The sequence below is a fragment of the Carlito syrichta genome, unplaced genomic scaffold (assembly GCF_000164805.1).
Source record: "Carlito syrichta isolate Samal-C Ts95f unplaced genomic scaffold, Tarsius_syrichta-2.0.1 Scaffold309641, whole genome shotgun sequence".
In the NCBI taxonomy this organism is placed as follows: domain Eukaryota; kingdom Metazoa; phylum Chordata; class Mammalia; order Primates; family Tarsiidae; genus Carlito; species Carlito syrichta.
In genome coordinates this window covers 78,744-91,960 of record NW_007253737.1, presented here as the reverse complement: position 1 = coordinate 91,960, position 13,217 = coordinate 78,744, and the positions used below count along the sequence as shown (strand labels likewise).

Genomic DNA, 13,217 nt, shown 5'->3' with positions numbered 1-13,217 from the left:
TGGAAGGCTGAGGTGGAAGGATCGCCGGAGCCCAGCAGGTCGAGGCTGCGGTGGCCAGGAGCGGCCACTGCACTCCAGTCTGGGCGACAGAGTGAGAATCCAACTCAAAATAAATGAATAAATAAATAAAATTAAAAAAATAAAAATAGCAGTGGCTCAAGCCTGTAATCTCAGCACTTTGGGAGGTCGAGAAGAGGGGATTGCCTGATTCCACAGGTTCAAGAACAGCCTGGGCAACTTGGTGGGACCTCATCTCCACAATAAATAAAAAAAATAGCCAGGCGTGGTAGTGCATGCGTGTAGTTCCGGGTACTTGGAGGGCTGACGTGGAAGGATCGCCTGAGCCCAGTGGGTCTGCACTGGAGTGGCTGTATGCATGCCACTGCACGATAACCTGGGCGGCAGAGTGAGACTCCAACTCAAAAAAATAAAAATAAAAAAGAAAGTAAAAGAGAAAACGTTATGTTTGAAGTAATTGATTTTAACCACTTTTACCTCTAAACCTGATGTTAGCCTGCTGTTTATTATTATCTTAATGTTATGTTTATTGTTTAGAGATTCGTGCAGAGCATTTATTGTTAGTAGAAATGTTCTAATATTTATTGAAGGCCCTTTATGTGCCATGGCTGTAACTAGCTGTTGGGGCACAGAGAATAATAAGACCATCCCTGTCCACAAAGACCTTACCAGCTAGTGGGGGGTCATATAATAACAGATGATATCATACAATGTGGAGAGCACAACTCTGTGTGGCTGCATGAGGACCTCACTCCTCCCGGGGATGGTCATGGGCATTTTCGTGGCGTGACAGGTGGTTCCAGCTGGGTCTAGGCGGAAAAATGGGAATCATTTGAACAAGGCAGCAAATGAGGGTTGTGATTCCAAGTTAGTAGTGTGGTTCGAGTAGAGAATTGTCAGAGCAAAATGGAGGAGGGGTCTGTCCTTGTAGGCCATTGTAGGCTAGGCAGCCAGGGTGTTCAGAGCTTGGGAATCATTCTTGAATTTAAGAAATCAATCTGCTGCCGTGGAGATGGAGCTGATGAAGGGTAAAGAAAGTGGCAGGGATGCTAGTTGATGAGCTGTTGCTGTGCTCTCCATGAGAAGGGATGGGGCAGGTAGTTAGCAGCAGGGCTATGGAGAATGAAGCAGGTTCAAAAGAAGTCACTCAGAATAAGAAATATTGTGATGCCTACTTATTAAAGTTTTTTTTAACCTCAGATATGTCCATGAAGAAAAGGATAAATGGGTTTTTTATTACCAAAGTAGTATTACTATATATGTTCACTTTAAACAAATGCAAATATTAACGCCATCTTAAAATCTCTCTGTCTCACTCTTCTTCCTTCCCTAATCTTTCTTAAAGGTGGGCATAATTAAAAGGTTGTATTATATCCTTCTAGATATTTAACTATACATATAGAGATACCGTTTTGTTGTTACGTCTTTTTGGTCTGTTAAAAATGGATTATGTCATATATATTTTGCAACTCCCCTCCCTAAAACATCATGGACATGAGTTTTTATTTCAAAGATTACATATATATATATATATATATATATATATATATTCCGATTTTTCTTAATGTATTTTTGCGTTTGAGACTTAATGTTACTATGAACTGATTGAATTGTCTTAAGCAGATTTAGTTTCTAAAAGGAGGCATCTTTTTTGTTTTTGTTTTGAGGTAGAACCTCACTCTGTTGCCCAGACTGGAGTACAGTGGCACAGTCAAGGCTCGCTGCGGCCTCGAACTCCTTGGGTCCCACTTCGGCCCCCTGAGCATCTGGGACCACAGGCACATGCCACCACGCCCAGCTAGTTTTTAAAGCTTTTGTAGAGGGGTCTCACTATGTCACCCTGGCTGGTCTTGGGCTCCTAGGCTCAAGCAATCCTCCCACCACCTCGGCCTCCCAAAGTGCTGTGGTTCTGGGCATGAGCCACTGGGCCTGACCCTAAGAAGGCATCTTAATGAGGTATACAGAAAAGGAAAGTTTGCTAACATGTCTCGACTTGACCTTTCAGAAAAATAGTCATGGTTTTCTCTGTATTCAGAAATTTTTTGTCATATTTCTTCAGATCTATAACAAGGTGAGGACTGGAGAAAAAGTGAAAGTTGAACATGTGGTCGGTGTCCTGGAGAAGAAATATCCATATGTAGCAGTGAACAGCATTTTGGGCATTGACTCAGCTTACGATCAAAATCGGAAGGTAAGACATTCTCTGGCTCTTCTTATTCAACTTCAACACTGTACTATCCTTACTCCCGCTTTTGGGGAGTTTTTTTCATAATGGTGGTGGTCATTAAAGTGTTTCACAACCTACCACTTGAAAATTTAGAAACCGGATCATTTTTCAGCATTTGACAAAGTTTATATTTCAGTTTTGTTTTGTGAAGATCATGGATTTTTAACTTGCATATTGCCTATTAAATTTAAATTTTCTTTTTCATAGTGCAGTGGTAGTACGTGTATGAAATTGTTCTGGATAAAATCTATTGGGTGTATATAGAACCCAGGGTATGTTATACAACTTAATATATGTTGTATTGGCTGTGTTTAAAGTGTGTTAAACTGAATGGCACCATGTAATAATAAGGCTATAGTAAGAGGAAACTAAAAATTTTAAATTTATGATAAATTATTTTTCCAGTGAGGCAGTAAATATAGTAAAGGGCCTTTACCTTATTGCAAGCACAAGTTGGTCAACTTACTAAAAATGCATGTTAAGGCAAGGAATCAAAATACACTTCTGAAATATTCTGATTAAAAGCAAGTAAGATGTATTTACTTAACAACTTTTTGGCGGGGGTGGAGGAAGGGTTTTCGGTTTTTTTTTTTTTCAAATGAAGGTAAGGCCTTTGGTTTCTCTGGAGATCTGAGCTGTCATTTTTTTATAAAACATACTCAGAATGAATTGTTTGTAAGTTTCCTTTCATCTGAATACAGAATCTTTCTAGATTTTCATAATCTCCTTCCCAAGTTTTTTATAGTTGTCTGACCCACACCCAATTCACCATGAATTGGTTTTAGCATCTTGCCTTTTTGAGTGTTCTGGTCATTCCATTTGTTTTTATGGGAAGAATAACTTTTCATTTTTGTACTCATATTTTACTGGTTTACGTAATATTATGTTCTTTCACTAACAAAAATAGTTGGTTATGGAACAGGCACTGCGATCCTTGGTAAGCCTGTAGAGAACTGAAGGGATCAGAGGTGTGTGGGCATTCTAGTCCCTGTGTCCAAAATGCTGCCTTTTACTTGCTGAAATGCATCTTAGTGTGGCTTATGTGTAATACTGAATAAAGAATACTTAACACTTCTCACAATTTGTAGACAGTCTATAAGGTCAGATGCTTTTTAGTCAGTGCAGGCCGGGTACAGTGGCTCACGCCTGTAGTCCCAACACTTTGGGAGGCAGAAGTAGGAGGATCGTTTGGGCCCAGGAGTTCAAGACCAGCCTGGGCAACATAGCAGAACCTTGTTTCTACCAAAAGAAAAAAATTTACCTGGATGTGTTGGTATGTACCTGTAGTTCCAGCTATTCAGGTGGTTGAGCCAGTAGAATTGCTTGAGCCCTGGAGTTGGTGCCTGTGGTGACCCATGATTACCACTGCACTCCAGCCTGGGCAACAGAGTGAGATCCTGACTCAAAAAAAAAAGAAAGTGCAGCAAGAGATAGTAGCAAGTTAAACCTTTGAATTCTCCTGTGCATGCATAATGGTGCTTTTGCCAGCTCCTTAAGAGGATTAAAGTAATGGTGAGGTACGCAGATTTAAAGCTATGTGATCATAAGACTTGAGGTAATTAAGCACAAAATCACAGATCACAAAACAGCAGCAACCAAAGTATGTGGGTGTTCTAGAGAGTAGCTCACCAGTGTATGTAAGTGTTCAGCATACTTTATTTTTTTATTTTATTTTTATTTTTTGAGTTGGAGTCTCACTCTGTCGCCTAGACGGAGTGCAGTGCCGCTTCCGGCCACCGCAGCCTCGACCTGGGGGCTCCGGCGATCCTTCCGCCTCAACCTTCCAGTTAGCTGAAACTACAAGTGCACGCTACCACACCCGGCTCATTTTTTTAATTCACTGTAGAGAGGAGGTCTCGCCAAGTTGCCCAGCGGGTCTCGAACCCGCGGACTCAGGTAATCCACTCACCTCAGCCTCCCAAAGTGCGGGATTACAGGCTGAGCCACCGAGCCCGGCTTAGCATACTTTAAAGCTGGTATTTGTTAACTGGGTAAATTAGTTAATTGAGGTTGATTAAGAGATTTGCTACTGTAAGTTGATCCAGGTGGTAGAGGGACTAAACCAAACATTTTTATCAAGAACAAAACACAAGAGTTTAGCAACTTAGAGACATCTCTGAACTCCTTTGGAGTGAGGAATAAAGTTCTAACTTAGAAACATAGTAGTATTGGTTAACTGTGCCAGCCCCAATACGATAAGGCTGAGCAAGATGTGGTGCCTGTACGTGGGCGGTTCCCACAGGCTAGCTGGAGGAGACTCATGGGGGAGAGTGGTGTGGTTCAGGTGATGGTGAGGTTCTGAGTGTGTGTGGTGGTTGCACCTTGTACACGGAGGCCCAGTGTAATGGTGAACATTCTGCCGGTTTGGGACAAGGTGATTGTGGAGGGCTTCCAGGAGGTGGTGACAGCTCCCTATCTTGGGAATTCAAAACTGCAGAGGGACAAAGGCTTATTATATATATATATGTATAAATTGATACTGAGTACAAGACAAATTAAATACTGGCTCAATGCCAGTACTTTTAGAAAAGTAAACTTATACCAGGAGCTAGAAGCTCTGACAGGATGCCAGCTTGCCTCCCTCCTTTTTCTGTCCTGTTTCTGGTTCTGTGCTTTCGTGTTAAATCTGCTTGTTTTAAGGCATGTCAAGTCAGGCTTAGATTTGATGAGATCTACTCAGTGTAACCTAGGAATGGTATCATTATAATACTACAGCCTTCTGTTCAGTCACTTTTTCTGGGTTTTAAAATAAAATGATATTGATACAGGCACCTCGTAATGTTTTGCTTCTAGATGACACAAACCGCAAGAATCGTACTCTACAGAAAAAGAGTAAATGAAAGGAGGACCACTTAGTGAATACCAAAGTTTTGAGGGAATTCTTGGAATTTTTTCATATTTTACACTTTGAAAATGTTTAACTCTGATATTCCTTTATCCGTTTGAAAAAAAGTACAAGTAACCTTTCATTGTGAATGATTGCTGCATCAAAAGTATTAGCTTGAAAAATGTTGCATAGAGTAGACGAATTGGGGAAAGGGGTATTTTTTACATGCTTTTGTGTGTTAAAATTTTGATTTGGCTGAAGATTCGAATGAGAGCATCACAAACTGAGCCCTTTAGTAGTTTTGTAGACTTGGCCATTTTCCTCAGCTGTACTGATTACAGCCCATTTAAGCTGTTTGATTTTCTAGCTATTTGAGCAGAAGTACTCTCAAAGCAAGGATGTGGAAAGGATCCCAAGAGTCCTAAGAATCTAATGACTAATAAGATTTTTAAAATTATAGTAGCGTTTACCCCCATACAAACAAGGCCAAAGGAATGAATTATTTTTAGGAAAATAGCTGCTTTTAGTAAGTGTCATTGCACTTACAAATATCTGTTCCTTTTGTTACAAATATCTGTTCCTTTTGTTATAAATCTGAAGTTATGATATTTTTTACATGTAATATCTGAAAAAAAGTAACTATTTCTAAAAGTAGGCAATGCAATTAAAGTAGAAATTTTAAACTGAAGAGAATATAGTCTGATAGGTATATATTTATGTCTTTCAAAGCCAGTAAGATAAGGGCATTAGGAAAAGTCATAACTTACACATACAATCATTTTGCATTTGGCATGTTATCACTGATTCTTTATTAATATTAGTTGTCATTTGTGAGTGACATAGTATAAGACTGCCTGAAATTAATGTTTGTTAAGTATCATTAATTATCATTTTTAGATATCTGTTGGTAATTTGTACATGTGACTTTTGAATTTGACTCTTTGATAATTGGACTGTATTCTGTTATTTGGTCTTGTAAACTATTACAAGTGGTTAAAAAAGAGGCAGGTATGCCGTCAAAACAGCCTCCTTTCACTTCTGACTTTTACTCTGTTAACATTTCCAGGATAAACCAGCGTTACTTATTTCTTATTGTCACAATGTGGGCTTTTGGTTGTGTTGTGTTTTAATTTTGGGGGGGGTAAGTTTTCAAAGCTCAAGTTAGATTAAAGTTGAGTTTTTATGAACTTCTATGCTATAGTTGAGATTTCAAAGAACAGAATTAATGTGGTAAGAGCTTTAGGAGTTTATGTTTTAAAAATGTAAGCAATGGCATAGAAGAATGACTGAAACCAACCTAGAAGGCCTTTTTGGTTGTGTCCATCAGTTAAGTCCGTACCATCATTTATTACTGTGACTAGATCTGATTAGAAACTAAACAGTCTCAGATAATCAGGTATTTGATTCTCATAAAGTATATGCTATCTTAAAAACAACAACAGAAAAAAACTAAAAAGTCTATTACTGATGACTGGTATTTGTTACCCAATTTAAGTACTTTTATACTTGTGTTATCTAAAAGTGATTAGAAATAATTAAATACTGTTTCCAGAAAATATCCATTGCAAGGTATTTAGTAAGCATTTTTAAAATAACTTTCTTCTGGGGAAAGTGACTGACCACATGCAGAAGATTAAAACAAGACTCCTACCTATCAGCATACACAAAAATCAACTCTAAATGAATCAAAGACCTAAAAGTAAAACCTCAAACTATAAGAATGTAGAAAATGGTCAGACTTGGCCACTCAGCCTGTAATTCCAGTACTTTGGGAGGCAGAGGTGAGTGGATTGCCTGAGCCCGCGAGTTTGAGACCAGTCCAGGCAACTTGACGACACCTCCTCTCTACAATAAATAAATTAAATTAGCCAGGCGTGGTAGTGCACTAATTTAATTTATTTATTGTACTTCCGGCTACTTGGAAGGCTGAGGCAGAAGGATCGCCAGAGCCCAGCAGGTTGATGCTGGGGTGGCCCCGAGTATGCCACTGCGCTCTAGCCTGGGCGACAGAGTGAGACTCCAACTCAAAAAAAAAAAAAAAAAAAGAAAACGCAAGAGACACCCTGATGGAAATTTAAGTTGGCCTTCTCTTCCTGATCAAGTCCCCAAGTGTCCATGCCATAAGAGATAAGATAGATAAGTGGGACCTCATCAAACTGAAAAGCTTCTGCAAAGCTGAAGAAACCATCAAGAGAGTGGGGAGATAACCCACAGAATGGGAAAAAATATTTTCCAACTTTATAGCTGACAAAGGCCTAACATCTAGGATCTACAAGGAACTCAAGTATGCTAAAAAGAGAAAAAAACAGCTCTATTAAAAAGTGGACAGAACCGGGCTTGGTGGCTCAGCCTGTAATCCCGTGTCTTTGGGCGGCTAAGCTGAGTGGATTGCCTGCGTCCGCGGGTTCGAGACCCGCCTGGGCAGGCAAGAACTCATCTCTACAACAAATCCAAAAAAATCAGCCGGGCGTGGTAGCGCGCACCTGTAGTTCCAGCTACTTGGAAGGCTGTGGTGGAAGGATCGCCAGAGCCCAGCAGGTCGAGGCTGCGGTGGCCGGGAGCGGCCACTGCACTCCAGTCTGGGCGACAGAGTGAGACTCCGACTCAAAAAAAAAAGTGGACAGAAGATGTGAATTGATACTTCTCAAAAGAAGACATACCAGCGGTCAGCAGATGCCTCATTAGTCATCAAACAAATGCAAATTGAAACTTGAGTTAGAATATGCAGTACTCAGATGCTGGAGAGGATGCAGGGTAAAGAGAATGCTTCTACACGGCTGGTGGGGAGTGTAAACTAGTACAACCTCTGTAGAAAACAGTGTGGCGATTCCTAAAAGATCTAAAAATCGACCTCCTGTGTGACCCAGCAGTCTCTCTTCTGAGAATATACCTAGAGGAACTCAAATCATTCTATAAAGAAGATACCTGTTCTATGACTGTTTATTGCAGCACTGTTTGCAATGGCAAAAATATTGAACCAACCATGCTGCCCATTGGAAGTAGACTGGATTAAAAAAGTGGTACATATACACAATGGAATATTATGCATCCATAAAGAAGGACAAAATGATGAACTTTGCAGCAACTTGGGATGGATTTAGAGTCTGTGATACTCAGTGGTCTATCACAGAAACAAAGAACTGAGTACTGCATGTTCTCACTCATAAGCAGACCCTGAACAATTATAATACTATAAAAAAGGGATTGGCAGTAGTGGAAAACTGCCGGGGCGGGGGAGGGGCACACACTTCATCAATAAGGGCACTGAACTAATATGATATTTACTCTGAAAAACTACTCTGAGGGAAGAGTCCCGGTGTCAAGGTCAGGAAAAGTGTCCCTTTCAGATGCATTTGTCATCTTGCTGCCGTAACATTTCCCTGTCAACAAACTGTTTGTTTTAAGAAGAGAAAAGATTAGGCTTAGTATATCTTAGAGCAATTTTTCAGCACTATTCCCCCAAAACTTTGTTTTGCTTTCTACAGGTGTAATTTATTTGGTAATGACGTATATGCCCTTATTTAGAATTGGGTGTAAATATTTTATCTCAGGATTGTTGCCCCAAAGCACTAATAACTTGTAGTAGTCTGTAGCTGTGTAGCCTAATATGGTAGCCCTAGCCACATGTGGAATTTTTAATGGAAATTAACTAAAATCAAAAGTTTAGTTTCTTAGTCATAGTAGCCAGTTTTCAGGTATTTATTAGCTACATGTGGTTAGTGGCTACTGTGTTGGATAGCACAAATAGACTCTTTTTGTTGTTGCAGAAAGTTCTGCTGTGTAGTACTGACTGTGGTACATGTCTTTTAGTTTTGGTAGCCTCTGCTACATACACACACACACACACACACACACACACACACACACACACACACACACCCTTCCTAATTGCAAGCTTTTGTAGTTTTATAAAAACTCAGCCATTCAGTCTCAAATTTATCTAGTAGGATATTAGCTATGATGTCACTTTATTTTTAAAAATTAATTTTTAGTTTTCTTCTTTACCATATTTCTGTTGATTTTTTGTTTTGTTTTGTTTTTAGAGGATTAATGTGCGAAAATATGCTTGGTCTGTTTGTCTCATGAAGGATAAACGTAAGCTGTTCTTGTGGTTCCTTGTGTTTCAGGAAGCAAGAGGCTACTATGCACAGACTGGAGTTGGCCCCCTGCCTGTTGTTCTGTTCAACGGAATGCCCTTTGAAAAGGAACAGCTGGATCCTGATGAGCTGGAAACCATCACAATGCACAAAATCTTGGAAACCACAAGCGTCTTCCAAAGGGCAGTGTACTTGGTGAGTTGCGTGCCAAGGCTGATTTTGAAAGAGAGCATCTTGCTTAGATTTCTGTAGCCTCTGTAGTGGGCAGTAGTATCCTTTGAGCATTATTTTCTGTGTCCTATAAGTAATTGGCTTACGGATGCTTAGCAGGTCCTGCTATAATGAAAATGTGCATACAGCTGTACATTGTAACTGAAACTGCTATTTTTATTGGTCTCAAGGCTAAATTTTAAAAAAAATTGTAAGTAGTTCTAAGAAGTATTTATTCTATTTGACTTTGGAAATACTCAAATATTATTTTTTATTTACATACATAAATATTGATATATAGTGATTGGTGAGACATCCTTTAAACCATAATACTCAGCATTTTAAAGTGTACAATTCAGTGGTTTTTACTCTGTACATACAGTTGTATAGCTACCACCTCTAATCTCAGGACATTATCATCACCCCCAAAAGAAACCCCATATCCAGTAACAGTTACTCCTCATTTTGTGTGAATTTGCCCTGCCTCTAATCTCTGGCAACCACGAATCTACTTTCTGTCTCTATGGATTTGCCTGTTTTAGACATTTCAAATAAATAGAATTTGCTGAGATCAGGCTGCTATCGGACAGGTATCATATTGCTCAGAACCTCAACTCTCTAGTCATGTGGTTGGTCTTTCTAGTGTGGCCAGTCCCCAACCTGAGCCATTTTGTTAGTGCACACTATTTAGGGGCCCACTATGTATCACCTCATAGGTGACCTAAGGGGTTCAGCATGAATAACAAAGGCACTCTTAACACTGGATTTAGAAGTTGCCTCCTAGGCACCAGGGATAAAGGCCACAAAATTATTTATTACATACTGTCTCTTTGTCTCCTCTTCTTCTAAAAATATGCACATATTGATACTCTGTCATGCCCCATAGGTCTCTTTATGTTCCTCAGACTGGATAATCACAACTCATCCAACTTCAAGTTCACCAATTCTTTCTTCTGAATCTGCTATTGAGACCCTCTAGTGAATGTTTCATTTCAGTTATTAGATTTTTAAACTCCAGATGTTTTATTTGATTCTTTTTTATAATGTTTTTATTGCTTGATCTTATTTGTTAAGACGAACGCCAGACTTTCAAGTTTTTTTACGTCTTTGCATATATTTAACTCTAGTAGGCTTATTTAAATTTTTAGTAGGCTTTCTCAGGAATAATATATAGTTGCAAACAGTGTCTAATTGGAATTATTTAGACTTGAATGTGTATATTTGATTTACATCTTTCTCTCTGTTTTTTGTTTTTTTTTTGAGTTGGAGTCTCACTCTGTCACCTGGGCTGGAGTACAGTGGCATGCTCACAGCCACTACAGCTTTGGCCTACTGGGCTCAGGCAGTCCTTCTACCTCAGCCTTCCAAGTAGCTGGAACCACAGGTGTACAGCTATTTTTTTTTTTTAATTTATTGTAGAGATGAGGTCTTGCCAAGTTGCCCAGCTGATCTCGAACCCCTGAGCTCAGGCAATTCTCTTGCCTCTGCCTCCCAAAGTGCTGGAATTGCAGGCATGAATCACTGCACCTAGCCTACATCTTTTTCTTGAAAATGACTTTATACTTTTGTATTAAACATTTTAAGTATAGTAAATCTGCAGGTTTTCACTTTTACTGATACTTGACTCTGAGGTCATTGTCAACTATTTCTGTGTAATATGAGATGTGCAGAAGGGGAAGAATACATAATGAGTGATTTTCCTCCCCCCAGTGTAATTCTGGCTCTGGAGACTTAGGGTTACTTGGTTGCTTGAGATCAAAAAAAGCTCGGAGTGATTTCTATTACAGAGCATATTAACTCCTTGAGAGAAGACCTTTGGCTTTCTCCTTTAGAAAGAAGTTAACGATGAGTAGATCTCAGGATGGATTTCTGCTTATGTTAATGTGTAACTAACTTGTAGAGCTTGTCTTTTTCTGGAGAAACGCAGTCATGTGTGAAAAGACCACATACACATGGATTTGCTTTTCACATTCACTTTGCATGAACTCTGTGACTTTGAGTAAGTTATTTAACCTTTCTGTGCCTCTACTTCTTCATCATTTAAAATGATTATCTGGCCTGGTGTACTGACTCACACCTGTAAGCCCAGCGCTGAGGTGGGAGGACAACTTGAGGCCAGAAGTTTAAGGCCAACGTGGAACATAGTGAGACCCTCATCTTTACAAACCATTTCTTAAAATTAGCCAGACATTGTGGTGAGCACCTGTAGTCCTAGCTATCATAGAAACTGAGGTAGGAGAATTACTTGAATCCTGGAGTTCAAGGTTATAGTGAGCTATGATAGCACCGATAACATCTGCCTCATATTTTTGATAGTGTTACAGATACTCGATGTAAAGGACTACTTGGTAGAGACAGGGACCTATAATATGGTAACTTCTGTCCTTAGTTCCAACACACAAGAGCCTATTATAAAAATAATTCTTAGGTTTCTTAGGAATTGCTATTGATCAAATGTGCTTTTTTTTTCCCTGTAGGGTGAACTGTCCCATGATCAAGATGTGGTAGAGTATATTATGAATCAGCCAAATGTTGTTCCACGAATCAATTCTAGGATTTTGACAGCTGAGCGAGATTACCTGGATTTAACAGCAAGTAGTAAGGAGCATTTCAGGAACACCTTTTTATTTGTTGGTGCTTCAGTGTCTTTGTATTAATTGGATTGTAATGTTCAGAAGATTGCCCAAGACTGTGACACAATTTTATGTTTAAAACTTATTGTACCTTGACTTCATAATATGAGCTTCTAAATTCACAAAAGTTTACTCCATAGAAGAATAAGTTTTCCTTGGTAAAACCTTGAAAACTTTGAAAAATATTTGCCATTTAAATGCCAGCTAAACAGGCAATAGATGATAAGACCATTCTTATCATCTGGATTGTTGACTTCCTTATAGTCATAAAGCAGTTGTCTTTTCTTCACCTCATTCTAGAATCAGCTGGCAGTATATCAACAAATATCTCAGCACATTCATTCGGAGAACCTGAGATTGCTTTTTTTTTTTTTTTTTGAGTTGGAGTTTCACTCTGTCACCCAGACTAGAGTGCAGGCGCAGTGACCGCTCCCGGCCACCGCAGCCTTGACCTGCTGGGCTCCGCCGATCCTTACGCCTCAGCCTTCCAAGTAGCTACAGGCATGCGCTACCACACCCGGCTGATTTTTGATTTATTGTAGAGATGAGGTCTCGCTAAGTTGCCCAGGCGGGTCTCGAACCTGCGGGCTCAGGCAATCCTTTTTTTTTTGTTTTTTTTTTTTTTGAGTTGGAGCCTCATTCTGTTGCCCAGACTGGAGTGCAGTGGCTGATTCTGGCCACCGCAGCCTTGAGCCGCTGGACTCCGGGGATCCTTTCGCCTCAGCCTTCCAAGTAGCCGGAACTACAGGCGCGCGCTATCACACCTTGCTAATTTTTTATTTTTTGTAGAGATAAGGTCTTGCCAAGTTGCCCAGGCGGGTCTCGAACCCGCGGGCTCAGGCAATCCACTCACCTAAACCTCCCAAAGTGCTGGGATTACAGGCTGAGCCACTGAGCCCGGCTAAGATTGCTTTTTTAAAAATAGTAGCTTTTTTGAGATACAATGTACATGCCATAAAACTCAACCTTTTAAAGTATACAGTTCAATGACTTTTAGTATATTCTATCACCACTGTCTAATTTTAGAACATTGTCATCAGCCCAGAAAGAGCCCATGTACCTGTCAGTAGTCAATCTCTATTCCTCCTCTCCCCTATCCCCTGGAAACCACAAATCTACTTTCTGTTTCTATGGATTTGCCTATTCAGGACATTTTGTATAATTGAAAGTCTTTTGTGCTTGGCTTCTTCCATTTAGCATGTTTT

The 13,217-nt window shown here is 39.7% G+C and overlaps 1 protein-coding gene across 1 annotated transcript in view; it reads left to right on the top strand.

The window, feature by feature from the left end:
• The window catches only part of UGGT1 (UDP-glucose glycoprotein glucosyltransferase 1), a 123,923-nt gene that overhangs the window by 64,237 nt on the left and 46,469 nt on the right, over positions 1-13,217 (top strand). The window contains exons 19-21 of the mRNA XM_021717310.1: positions 2,078-2,209; positions 9,200-9,364; positions 11,857-11,977. Of these exons, the coding sequence (XP_021572985.1) occupies positions 2,078-2,209; positions 9,200-9,364; positions 11,857-11,977 (418 nt within the window). The remainder of the gene's footprint in view (positions 1-2,077; positions 2,210-9,199; positions 9,365-11,856; positions 11,978-13,217) is intronic.